General features: G+C 38.3%; 1 protein-coding gene across 1 annotated transcript in view; it reads right to left on the minus strand.

Moving 5' to 3' along the window:
* Window positions 1-14,765, minus strand: part of CTNNA3 (catenin alpha 3) — a gene marked incomplete at both ends in the record, with an annotated part of 542,611 nt that overhangs the window by 131,976 nt on the left and 395,870 nt on the right. The window contains one exon of the mRNA XM_082309238.1: window positions 8,048-8,248. Within this exon, the coding sequence (XP_082165364.1) occupies window positions 8,048-8,248 (201 nt within the window). The remainder of the gene's footprint in view (window positions 1-8,047; window positions 8,249-14,765) is intronic.

A 14,765-nucleotide genomic window follows, 5' to 3' on the forward strand; every position in this document is an offset into this window, starting at 1 on the left:
AAATAGACAAAACCAGACTGCTGTAAGGCAGATGTCATCTCCAATGCAGTATGCTGTTCTAAAAGACATTTTAGACAACTTTGAATGTTGAATGGCAAAGGAAATAATTGTTAAACTGGTGTCTGAGACATAGAAGTTAATCATGGACAAATGCAACAGGCACAGCATGTTCATCATAATTCTCAAAAGAATGCAAAATAACCATAGTATCAGGGTTTGTAGGTGCAAGACCACAAGAAAAAACATTATGACAACAGTAATGCAAAAACACTGCCACAGAGCCTCTGGAAAATACATTCAAAATAACCACCCGAAAGGTTACAGAGCTGGAAGTGAAAGGCAGACTACAGAATTGCAAATGAATGGTCCTAACATTACAGAGATTAAGGCACTTAAGATCCTGTGCAAGAAAGTCACAGCTGAGAAGGTAATGGTTTTGATATGGGCACACAGATAAAACATGCCCATGTTAGAGAGTGTGCTTCAGGTAGAAATACCTAGTACAAAGAGCAGCAGTAGTTCCTGATCTTGTTATCAGCTTAAGGAAGGGCTGTCATTACAAATGGACTCTACTGAATGGGACCAGGACAGTGATTCGTAAGATCTAAAAGAGAAAATACATTAAAAGGGATAGATAAAGGTTATATACACATTGGAAAGTCATGAGTCATTTCTTAAAGTAGCCTCAAGTGAAGAGAAGCAGTGAAGATTTACCCCAAAGTGACACATATAATGAACACAGAAGGGCAATTCTACTTAAAAACAAGAGAACAACAACAAAAAAACCAACCCACCCAACAAAAATTGTCTCCTGGAACACACGTAGATGTAGATTTACTATACTGAGTGGAAAAACAAAGTGCTTACTGTACATTATTATACTATCATCCTCAATTCCCCTACAGGAATAAAAAACTGGTTTTACTAGGGGCTTGTAGAAATTAAAGAAACAAGGACAACAGTGGTGTTCTTACTTTAAGGAAGGCTTACACAAGTATCCTCTGCTCCAGAATCAGACTGCAAGTAAACCTCGCTTCACCAGGGTACACGGCAAATTCATTATCATGGGAGCAAGATTTAGAATTCACAAGAAATTCTCCCTTTTCCAGTTTCTTCTGCAAATGCCGCTTAAACCAAGACACTCTTCCCTCATCTCCCTCCCCTCTCCCCGTGTAACTACCTGGGAGCAAGACCATGTATGTCAAATCCATGCTGCTAATACATTTGTATTTACTATCCTAATTCAGGAAAGTGATCTAACAACCAAAAAAATATCAAAACTAAACTGAAAACTGTAAAAAGAAAGTTATTAGCTTATTCATAAATTTATTTTATATTAATGCTGTGCTTTAAATGCTATTCTTACTAACTTCTACCCTGAGAAGGAGGAAAAGTTTTTGGAGACTGTGTTTAAGAACTAGTGCCCTAGACAGGGAGTCTGCACTGGGCACTCTGAAGCTTTTACTGAGCAAAGCCTGCTGGAACAGTGCACTGAAGAGGAGTTTCCTCTCAGTACCTTGGATGATCACTCAGTGCAACAGCATTTTAAAGCAAGCAAATGTGTAGTTAAAGGCATCTTAACTCCCACACGGTGTTTATAATCAACATGGACATTACTGTTCTTAAGAGTGAGGAAAAGCTATTTTTGAGCTACAGGAAATGAAAAAAAGACTGGCAAAAAGAAACGGCATTATGTTCAGGGTCATTTTTTGATTATCTGGAACACAAAAAAAAATTTGATGACATTTCTTCCTATTTTTCAGAACATTCTTCACATCTGAAGCAAATCTTACAGTTTTTAAAGCCAACATTTTTAACATAGTTTCACAGAAGGATTAGAACAGAGCCTTACAGAAAACAAAGCTAGCTGCTTACTTAACCGAATGGAGGTTTTTGACTTTGTAATAGAGTAATAGTCACAAGAATGAAGGGTTATTGCTTAAGTTACAGTCTTACAATCATTGTGTAATTATAAACAAAATATTTTAGGATAAGTCATGCAAACATCCTCAGCATTTTTTTGCATGCCTTTTCCCCCTCTTAGCTCTTACAATAATTCTCTGTTGAATAGTTTCTTACAAGCTGTTCCTTCTCTGAGTAGTACACCAATTTCACAAGTTCACCAATTCCATAAGCTTGCATACTTAAGCCTCACTCCAGTTTTTCTATCAAATGCTTTGGGGATATTTTTAATATTTTACAGTGAAAAGACTCAGTCCTCTTTAGCTGTCTTCGGGCTTCACAAGCAAGGGTAAAAACCTCTGAATACTAAACAGACTTGAATAGCAAATATCTTTAAATCTCATTCTGAGGATGATGAATGAGCAGTAGAAAATATTTTTTCATTAAAAATACTTGTGTTTTAAATTAATGAAAACTTTTGATTTTGCACGCACCATAGAATGAGCGAGATTCATCCACCTCATTTTAGCTACCCCCAAATAAATCACCCAGAATAATGTTGGTCATATTGGTATCTTTTATACTACAAGAAGAGATAAGGAGCTTCATTCATTCTATCTAATCTGAAGATGTGTCTTAGGAAAAGTCAACCAAGTCTCTGGGGGTTCTTCTCTCTCCCCATTTTGGCTTAGATGGTGTGCCAAAAGAGGATAAAATACGTATCAAATGTCAGAGTGGGCAGGAGAAAACAGAACACAAAGCCTTCTTATGTTTCCTCCTTGGTAGGTGTCCTTTGGGTGAGAGAGAGCGTAACATTCTTGAACTGGAGAAAACAGACAAACCCCACTGCGAAAGGCTCAGACACTGGACAAAGGGAACCGTCAGTCATTTTGCATAAGCTGTTGCGACAAGTCTGCAAACTGTATTTGAAAAAGGCATGTGAAGCATCTAGGAAAATACAAAGTCATTAGCTTGTGCACATAAGCATGCAAGACATGGAGGTAAACAGAAAAGCTGAATAAAAAGCAGAAGATGGAAGGAAGCTCGTATCAGATAACACTAATATCTTTTATTGCTAAGATAAATTATCTTTTCCCAGAGAAAAGCAACGCAATAGATTTAATCTACCCTGCAGTGGATTTAATAAGGTACTGTACAGGAAAGCTCTGTTTCAGGTGGAGTAGATCAGTATTAGTATGGAGGCTACACAACTGATCACACTGTAAGGGCTATAAAGTGAAAGGAGACTCTAAAAGGTGGCCAAAATAATGATCTTGGGACCAAGAAATAAACAAATATATATATTCATTAGTGACACTGGCCAACAGTAAGATGTTAAAACATGCTACCAATATAGAAGACAGCTGGGTCAGGAAGAATAGAAAGACTTTTAGTACAAAACCATAGGAAAGGACTTCAAAAAAAGGTAACAAACTTGTGAAGGTTTTAAAGAAAAAACACTGAGCGCAAACTCAGTCCCTCCAGAACAGGTCTAAAAGTTCAATGTGTTTGGCCCACTAGGGCCAAGTGTTTTTAATCCAGGTGGAGACAGAAGAATTGTTCACATTGACACAAGAACAAAACGTACAAACTGGCCATGCATAAATGCTAGAAACTTGAGGAAAATCTTTCATTAGAAGTAATAGGCTTACACAGCTCTCAAGGAGATAATGGGGCCACAAATGGCCCTTGGTATCCCCCTGCTATGTCAAAGAACTACAATTATGTAATACTCAACATAAAGCTCCTTGAGCCTCATGAGTAAGTCATGGGCACTGTCTGGATATGAGGTTTTCCCCCTCACTCTGTAATGTCTAAAAACTTGTACTTACCCAGATGATGACTCACTTAATGAAAAACACTTCTTGTGTACTTTGCCCTTCAATCCCCAATTACAAGTAACACTGCTGGTATCACATCAGAAGAGCAGTATTATCTAAAACTGTTACATTCCAGTCAATTCAACTACTACTTCATATTTTATGGGCGCAAGTATCACATGAACAACAGTTTTAATGACTTCCAACGATACTTATACAATTTAGGCATATGGGTATTTGTAAAAATCTGACTTATGTCCCTCATACTGAGAAAGTGTTTGGAATTCACAGTTATGGGCACAGGTTTATAAACATTTTCTGAGGCAGGAAGAAATTTTCAAATCCATCTTCAAATTCACATTTGATACCACCATCCTGACTCAGAGATTAAACTCTGTCTTACTCCATACTTCTAAGGGAGAACAGTATTGTGTGTCATACCAGTATCTGTCTCAGAACAATGCCTACAGCTGACCTTTGAGAACAGTTACATTTGCTTTTAATTCCAAGTACAACTTCATTACTATTCCTAAACTTAAAGTTAAGCCCTATCCCTATGTGAATTACAAAGTATTTCATACTTCTGGTTGTAAGAAGCTGTGGGCAATGGTTTGCTGTAATTGTATCAGCACTACTGGAATAAAAAAACATGGACTGAAAACTCCAGTGATTCCGAGAAAGATACCTCCACTAGTTCCTTAAGACAGTTAAAATACTTATCATCTTTGTCTCCACCCTTTTCCTTGTTTTTTACAAGATCCTTAGATCTAAATAACTAGAGGATTTATATATGTGTATACATACATATATATGCATGTAGTGTATCATTTTACTTTGACATGAAAGCAAAACCATAGACAAAATTTACAAGAAATTCAGGCGCTTTTACTACATCAACAGATAAATGCCATAATATAACTGCTTTACTCTAAATTTAACTGCTGCAGATTCTGTCAGGCAGTAAAATAATAGAGTAGACTTTGGTATTTAAAAATTCAGTAAAAGGTTACTCCTCCAGTTTTGAAGGGGAAATACCTTAGGTTTTTATCAACAGTGTTTCTAAAGGTTTCATTTTGCTTTCATCCAACAGTACACAAACCCTATCAAAATGCAAGGATCTGCATATTTCAATCTAATCAACAGTGCCAGACATTAGGAATGACAGAGAGGTACCAGTACTAACATTTTCACAGTCTTAACCATACCAGAACAGCCTGAACCACAACCACCTTTGTACTTAGAAAACCGAGATAGGAAATGCCAGTTTAAACAATTGCCTGCACGGAGCATACAGACCATATGATTGAACACTCTTTTCTCCAGTGGTGCATAAAGGTTTCATACAGACCCTGGGGCACGTATTTCCAGGGCATGATTGTCAATGCTGACTTCCAATCATCTAGAGTAGGGAGGTGGCTGGAATGCTTTCCAGCTCTCCTTCCTACCCACATACGTATATGACCTTCCCACTGAAACTTGAGAACAAGAGGGGACAGAGCATGTCCCTGTCTTGTTGTGATGTAGAACAAGGACGTAGTCTCACTCAGACCAGGAGCTGGGAAGTGTTCCTGCATGCCACAATTAGTTGTAGCTCCATGAACTTACACGGTATCACACAGGACCTCTGTACAGACAGCGGCAGTCCAAATGAACTATCCTCACTCTCAGATCACACACTATCTTCCTGCAGTCTTCTGCTTCGTTACTTTCCAAATTGATCCTATGGACACCAGCCTCCTCTAATATGTGACCCTGGCATATGTCTAAAGCACATCCATCCACTGACCTGAATTAAGCAGCTGTTTCGTAACGTAACGGTGTACAATCACATAATCACAATGTCATAATGCATACACACACAGAGTGCAAATCAAGGCTGCAAAGACAACTTTAGTTCTGGTATTACCTAACTTCTAAGAGCTCGACTCCACAATATAAATGGTGCTCTTACAGGGCCTTGTTGGTTTGCTTGGGGTTTTTCTTCTTGTTGGTGGAAAGGGAAGGGGCAAAATGGAGGAGCAGCATAACATAAGCCTGAGAAAGCAGACACTGCATCATATGGTGGTGTAGAGAACCATTCGGCTGTCAACAACTTGTACCTAAACAGGACTACACAACTTGAGCTAAGAAGTTAAGCACCAGGTTTTAATACCCATTGTACAGCAGTATTGTGGTATTATGGTTGAATATCTCACTGTACCATCTCAAATATATCTGATGTCTTCCAGCTGAAGAGATTCAGCGATCTTATGCTCTTCTCTTGAATATACTGTAATGCAGAGAACTTAACCTCTTTTTTTACAATTTAACCTCAGTCTTCATTTTAACAAACAGTAAATGCATCTGTTTTTCTTTATGCACAATTTCTCTGTTCTGTTAACTCCCATTTGCATCCTTACCATTTCTGGCTCCTGTTCTCTTTCATTTGCGTTTTTATTTCTCTGCAATTTCCATGTATGCTATTACTCTATAACTCTATTTTCACTAATTCTATGCCCTGCCTGCAATAATTTCTCTTCAGTAACACACTACCTTTTAACTGGGCATAAAGGATGCACTTCACTGCCCTGGGTTACTCAGGTAAGCTAACATAGGAGCTAATCGCAGCATAAATACCCAGTTCTCTCCTAGTGAAGTGTCACCTTGCAATCAGCTGGCTCCTGAAAGACCCAGCAGTGATACAATGTTTTGGGTTACACCTGAGGGCTGCAGCCTACGTGCATTTTTCCTATAAGCTGAAACAATTCAAACAAACAAAACAAAAGAAAGTCATCAAGCAACCAAAAAACCTTGTACAATTTGATGTCTGTTCACTGCAGATCATATAAATACAGGTAAGAATGAAAAGTACATGTTTCTTTTTTCCACTCTTATTGACTAATGCAAAGATAGTGGATTCTAAGGTTTGAAGTACTGCAAAGACATTTGAGCAGATGACACCATGCTTGATGTCCCTTGACACAAGCAAACATTCCAACCAAAATCAGTTTTATGTCTTCCTGTCTTTTGCAGATACACAGATTGAGGTACATTATATACTACTGTCAAAGCAAGGCAACAGAACAGAAATCAAGTGTCAACTTCTAATGTGTTTAAACACTACCAGTTTTAAGAAAGAAGGGCTTAGCTTTTACATGGGAATGAAAACTATGCTTTCCTATAATTGCTGCTTGCCTTGGTATTTGTCATAGTACTTTCAGAAGTTATAAAAAAATAATGTCGTTGAAAGTTCTCAGACTTTCTCATCAAAATGTCAGAAAAGGACATAAAAATAGGCAAGTCTATTTCAAACTCTTCTATTTTGTCCCTTTTGCCACTTCATTGCAATGTCATTTCACTCTTGTTTCACATGAAGACAATTCTGTCCTGAACCTATTTGAACTGATTAAGAAAGAGCTCATACAAAATTCCTGTCTTTTCTTGCGGTAAAATAAAGTAAATGTCAGTCAAATGTAAGATACCAGAAATTTGTTTAGACTGACACAGGTATGATTTAGACCTCTGAGTTCATGAAGCTAAATCCTAGATTCCAGGGATGTATGGACTTGCCAGAAAACTTCCTAATGGCAATTTTTTAACTGGCCAACCATTAGACTTGCAACCACTGAAAACATGGAAGCCCTGGAAGCTCCACAGATAATTTTTTTTTTATTAAGTATACACTATGAAAGGCCAGAGATTCATTTATATGAACAACTGGTTACATGAACAACAGAATCTATTTATAGAACAGTGCGGTTACAGCCCTGCTGCCAGTACAGGGATATTCCAGTACAGCATACCCTCTTTTTCAATATCATGAAAAAGGAAATGGACGCTACTAACCATTTTAGGATGTTCCAAATGAGCATAGCAAAACTGAAGATATTTGGGGATATTTAACCACTGTTCAACAGTCCTTAAAGTGTACGTACACACAAATCATGAACCTGCTTCTTTTTCTCTGAGTTTGCCTTTCATCTGCTTAGAACAGATGTGGCAAGATCAGTACAACGAAGTGGAAAGCTGCTGCCTCATCAGTTAGAAGTCTCCAAATGTCGTTATTTGCATTTCTTTAAAAACTCCGGTAAAAGTCTTCCATAACTTAAAAAAAACTTACATAAATTACATAATTCAAATAAAAATTTATGAATTAGTTTTGAACTGCATGGTATCATCATAATTGGATAGCATGCTGAAAGGAGATAAGAGACCATATAGTGAATCATTAGTGCATAATTAGTGCATTAGGTCAGAGAATCACAGGATTCACTTTACCTGTAGCATATAAAGGAAAGTTTATACCACTAAAGAAACTGAGAACATAGCTTAGAAATCAGACTTACCATTCTTGGTCAAATATTGAACATTCGTCATCACTCCTTCAGTGTAAGCCCCTGGCTCATAATTGTCCATCTCACCCGAAACAATATGAGCTACTCTTGAAGCACGCCCTCGGATTGCACCTGCTGCACGATCTAAATTGTCCGCATTTTGCTCTCTCAGTGCAATGATACACTTGTTTACATCCTCAAGAATATGGCTTTCTGCAAATAAAACAACATTTCTTTTAAGATGGCACATCTTAAGCAATCAGACATATTTTAGACACGGAATTGACTGCATTTTTTTTCCTTCCCTGTTGAAATGCACCGTCCAACACAGGCTTGGATAAAAAACTTGCAACATGGTAACTGTCCTTTTAATCCTTAAAATAACTTATTGATTCCTAGAATTCAAAGGTACAGTAATACTCCCCTAAAAGCAACAGCAACAATAAAATATTGAGTCAGAAAGTGTTAGAAAAATAAGAAAACCACAAAATCTTACATATGTAGCAAATATTTGCAGAATAAAGGAAAATTTGAAGGGATTAAAGCTGTTACTTATTGTAGAGACCTTCTTAAGCCACTGTGACAACAGGTTCTGTTACGAGTTGTATCTATGTTGACAAACAATTGCCCCAACAACTAAACTAACTACTTTTACATCAATGTGTTAGGATGTTCATGCTAAACCAAATTCTTTTGTGAACAGAAAGAGCAGTATTTTTGCCTAGTACTAAAATTACACTATTACTTATTAAATTATTGCAATACGTGTCATTATTACAAAATGTGTAGTAATTACCTATTTTTCATACAATTTACATTTCTTCTTATAGTCATATATTTACTATATTACCATATATGTTATTGGTCTATATACTATTGGTGACATTTAAATAAATATGTGCAAATATATCTCTATGTATACATACATACATACAGTATCACTTACCAATACATAACACAATTATGCAGCACTGGCTTTCCTGCTACAGCTACTTTCATTGTGCCTTCTTGCACCCTTCAGCTATCTCTGTCATCTCCTAATGATATGATATGTCTTTTCTATCATCATGTGTTCATTCCTACAGTATTTTTTTCCTTATTAGAATTTCCCTCTTTAGAATTCATCATCACCTCACAAATTGAAAGCCACATTGAGGAAATAAATTCTAGTTTTCTTCATCTTTTCTACAGCATGGCAACTGGTTTATTGTCAACGCTAGTTAAACGACTTGCCACAACATACCCAAAGCCTACCCATTTTTACTTTACTATTTAAAACATATGTATGTTATAATGACCTGTCTGTCCAAATACACATACATTCAAAATTTTACATTTCCGGCACAAAGCAGAACATAAAGTTTGGGAATAGGCAGGACAACGTTGTTAATCTATGTGAAAAACGAAGTAAGACAGAATCTCTGAAAGTCAGAAAGTCTTTTAGGGACCAGTTCTCGGATGCGAGATTAAATGGGTTAAAGATCATCCTCCTAGTAAAAAGCTTTAAGAAAAAAATAAACATGCATAAAATCGTGCCATTACTAAAGGGCTGAAAGAAGCAATAAAACAGGACTATTCTTCCATTTAAAAAAAACAAACAAACAAACGAAACCACAGCAGTATGTATCATAGAATCATGGAATCGTTGAGTTTGGAAAGGACCTCTGAGATCAGTGAGCCCAACCTGTTAACGTAACTGCCTGCTCCACCTCTAAACCACGTCCCTAAGCACCACATCCACACGTTTTTTTGAATACTTCCAGGGGCTGTGATTGCACCACTTCCCCGGGCAGTCTGTTCCAATGCTTAACCACTCTCTCAGTGAAGAAATTTTTCCTAATATCTAATCTAAATCTCCCCTGGCACAACTTGAGGCCATTTCCTCTCGTCCTGTCGCTTGTTACTTGGGAGAAGAGACCGACCCCCACCTCGCTACAACCTCCTTTCAGGTAACTGTAGAGAGGAATAAGGTCTCCCCTCAGCCTCCTCTTCTCCAGGCTAAACAACCCCAGCTCCCTCCTAAGACTTGTGCTCTAGTCCCTTCAGCAGCTTCACTGCCCTTCTCTGGACACGCTCCAGAACCTCGATGTCCTTCTTGGAGTGAGGGGCCCAAAACTGAACACAGTACTCGAGGTGCGGCCTCACCAGTGCCGAGTACAGGGGGACGATCACCTCCCTGGTCCTGCTGGCCACACCATTCCTGATACAGGCCAGGATGCCATTGGCCTTGGCCACCTGAGCACACTGCTGGCTCATATTCAGCCGGGTGTCGACCAACGCCCCCCAGGTCCTTTCCTGCCAGGCAGCTCTCCAGCCACTCCTCCCCAGGCCTGTAGCGTAGCATGGGGTTGTTGCGACCCAAGTGCAGGACCCGGCACCGAGCCTTGTTGAACCTCATACAGTTGGCCTCGGCCCATCGATCCAGCCTGTCCAGATCCCTCTGTAGAGCCTTCCTACCCTCGAGCAGATCGACACTTCCACCCAACTTGGTGTCATCTGCAAACTTACTGAGGGTGCACTCGATCCCTTCGTCCAGATCATTGATAAAGATGTTAAACAGAACCGGCTCCAATACTGAGCCCTGGGGAACATCTTCTGAATATAGACAATATTTAACATTCACAGGGCTTCTTCAATATTTGATAACGTAAGGTAAAGAAACACCTGGGAGCTGAAGAAGTGTACGTTACACAGTCAACCAAAGAGGTCCCTAGTGGTGTCTTTGCTAAGCATGGGAGTTGAAATAAGCTGACTCTCTCTTCCTTACAGATCAAACATGTTTATACCTGGCAGTCACCTCTGATGCAGGCAGAACTTTGACAGACTGTCTTTTTTTTTTTTTTTTTTTTTTGGGGGGGGGGGGGGGGGGGGGGGGGGAGGCAGTTGCCCTATGCCAAAACAAATTCAGCTGCTTGACACACTTCCACACTAAAAGGCACCGAACACTCAGTACAGAAGACACTTAACTCATCTTGAACCTTTCTTTGCTATTTCACTCCACTCTATATGATTTAATGACCTGACTGAAGGGAGTTTGATGTTGATTTGTGTCTGAGCCAGAGAAGAAAAATTATTATAACATATATAAATACAACATGAGCATGGCACATTGGCATTTCCAAGTCACTCATGCATAACATCAACAGTTAAAAAAGAACAAAGATTTGGATAGAGGGAAGCACAACGAGAAAATGGTTGCTTAAAGACTGATGGAAGCAACTGTTGGGTTGACACAGTCACAAATGAAAATGTAGACAAATGCAGAAGAGTGCCAAGCAAAGAAGAATTATACAATTCTTCTTATATATTACTACCCTTCTGTCTTTCTGAACATCCATTTTCTTAATATTTTTAAATGGCGATAGTAAAGCTGTATTTGTGCTATTTTACCAATGGCAACAGTAAAGCTGTATTTGTGCTTAACAAACTGGTTTTTGATACTCAAATATACAGTAATGGAAAAAAGAACATCAGCAAGGAGGATGGAGACAAAGGAGAAAATACTGGTACTGAAGTAAAACTGGTACTGAAGTAAAACCAAAGTGTAACAGACCTACATAAGAATTTAGATCGAGCTAGAAGACAGTGTCAGTAATGTCAAGATTTAGAGAGAACAGGTATGTGGTATGCTAGAATTCCCATCTGTAGCACCAATACTGAAGGGCATATTTCATTTTTTCAGGCAAAGTAATGTAAATACAAAATTTAACTTACGGTATAGAGGGTAATACCACAAAATTTAATTTAAAAGATAATATGTTTATGGCTTTAAAGCGTAAACACATCTTAAAAGCTACCGTATTAGTTTTGTTATTGATTCTCCTTTCCTACACAGGCCTAAAATCTGCTGTCTCCCAGAGAATGTAATACAAGCACATTAGAAATGCAAGATGTGAAGATAATAAATTTGCTCTATCTTCAGAAGTACCATTGTGAAACTTCTCTTGCACTAAGCCATGAAATAATTCAGAGCTTACGTGTTTCTTGTTAACTCACATGACTGCTGTTCAGTTTGTCAGTATGAAATTATGTTTTATATTATACAATAAATTGGACAACCATGGTAACTCGGACAGACAAAACACACCATTAGGTAATCCTGAATTACTAACTGCATCCGGCATGAGCATCTCGGGATTGTACCTATGCAAAAATTACGAGTTCTGGTTCAGTTTATGAAGCTGCTACATCACAGAATGCCTCTGTGAATATGGCATGTCCATATCCTTTCAGGTACATGTCACCAATCTCCAAGGTCAGCAGAAAAAAGAAAAGTTTAATAGTGGTGACTTTGTTAGCACTGTTCGTTCAGTCTGTGCATATTCTGTAACTACACCCATGGACTACCATCTACATGGAAGTAGGGCAATGAGAGGACTGGCAACTATTTTATTTCCACCTATGCCAAACATATAGGCTGTATATTGTCCATCCACCTTGTACTAGAAAAGATGTGCAACACCTTTTCTTGCTACATCCATACATTGTCACATGTAAGGAGTCAGTTGACAACAAATGCCATACTTCCGGCAAAAATTCACAAATTCTTGTCAGCGTAACAGAATGCACAGACGATACACGCACTCAATGAGCACAAACGACCTTGTCCCCCCACACTGGTACTATACAGCAGTAGCCTTTCTGAATATCCACAGCCAACACACAGTCTCTCACGGTGTTCTGAAGCTCTTCCCAGATGAGGTACTTCACAATCAATAAAACATTGCTTAACTTAACTTTCCCAAGGCACAAACAAGCTTCTACATTTGCCTTAGCACATCTAATGGAAAAGGAAAGAAATCAGCACTCATCACAGTCCAGCTGAGATTGTTTTAACCTGTATCTTACACATGCTTCCTCCTCCTATACAAAATGCATTAGATCAACTTTTGATTTCCATCCAAGTATTCTAATTTCCAAAGCAGACAAGGAAGATTAGGATGATGTACCATCTCTTTGTCATGAGTCAGAGTGCCTAGTATAAGAGTTAATTGTAACAGTGGATTGATAGATGTTTAAAGAAATTGTCAGATTGTCACCATCACCACAGCAATTATCATGAGCAGTGCACTGTACTTTGATTTTCCTTTGGGATCTTAGTGTTAGTCGTACTGGCCAAAACCCATATCTCAGCTGAACTAACCACTGGATAATAAAGCTGTCTTTGACAAAGCCATGACTCAGACTGTCTCTGGGACAAAATCAATAGCTCTTCCTTTGCATGTCATCTGAAGAAAAAGACAGGTGGTGCCCTTCCACTCCACTTGGCACTGATAAGGCCTCAGTTGAAGCACTTCTTTAATAAAGCTTCTCTGCTCAGTTCAAGAAAATTGTGGACCAAATGGAGACATTACAGAAAAAAGAAAAAGAAAAAAGAATTATTAGAGATTTAAGAAATATAGTATATGAAGAGGCATTAGGAAACTCAATTTGTTTGGGCTCCTACAGAGAAGATGGAAAATAAAACATAGTGTCCTGCAAGCCCTAAACCATAAAATTAAATGTAGAAATGTATGCAGTGATAGTTTAGCCTGATCAAAATTATTTCTTTCTTTTACCATCTGTTGGCATGATAAAATGTGAAGCAAAAAAACTTTGTACAAAAAGTAAACTTCCTTTCAGACCACTCCTATTCCCTGGATGTGGTACCTTATAGCATTACTCAGAAAAGGATTCCAAGTTTTCCGATAATGGCACTACCTAATATGGCAAAAGACAGGCTCACGCAGACTCATGATGCTTTAGTGAACCCCAAAAACATATTTGGAAGCAAATAATTATTAACAGTATCCATACTTAGATTTATCAATTTCTGGTGCTAAGTTAAAAGAACAAGATCACCAAGGGGAAGGTACAAGTCCCAGTATACAATTCCCTGTTTTCACTCCTCCTGCATTCAGACAAAAAACGAAGCTGCATTCAATTCCCACCTTCTTCCTACATACTGAAGTTCAGAGAATACTCAAGGCTAACTCTCCATGAGCAATCTCATGAAATACATTTTCTTGGCACCTGGGGTTCTTATATCTACATTCTACAAGCAAGACAATCTCTTAGTCACTATTCAAAAAAGAAATCACTGGTAATCACTTAATGTTCAAAGTCCCTGGCAACTTCAATAGAAGAATTTTTTAAATGAATAAAGTAGTGGAGAAAAAGAATTACTCAGAACAAGGAAAATAAATATCCTTTCTTCTCTGATTGTATTAACTAAATATATTTTATCTGCCAAAATGAAAAAGCTAGATGATAATTTCTAATATTATTTGTCACTAATACAGCTGACAACACTGTCATTCCGTCTCAGACCAAGAGTGGTATTGAGAGGCAGGGTTCACAATGGTCTAATATTCACTCAAACGCACACATGCTGCTTCCAAAATGCTCAGTTTTTAGACACATACAGCTATAAAATAAAATGCATGTAAATGTCTATTGTTATGTCCATCTTAAAAAAGGCAAAGAGGAGGATCCAGAAAGCTACGGGCTAGTGCTTCACCTCAGTTCCTGGAAAAATTACGGAACAAGACCTCACGGAAGGCATTTCCAGGCACATGAGGGACAGGAAGATGATTATGAACAAACAGCATTGATTTAACAAGGGCAAATCAAGCGTGACCAGACTGATTGCTTTCAATGATGAAGGGCTGGCTCCATGGATGACAGGAGTGCAATGGTTACTGCTTACTTCAAGAACGTTTTTGACACAGTCTCCCACAGCCTCCTTACA

Source organism: Platalea leucorodia (assembly GCF_965183815.1).
Source record: "Platalea leucorodia genome assembly, chromosome: 4".
NCBI lineage: Eukaryota > Metazoa > Chordata > Aves > Pelecaniformes > Threskiornithidae > Platalea > Platalea leucorodia.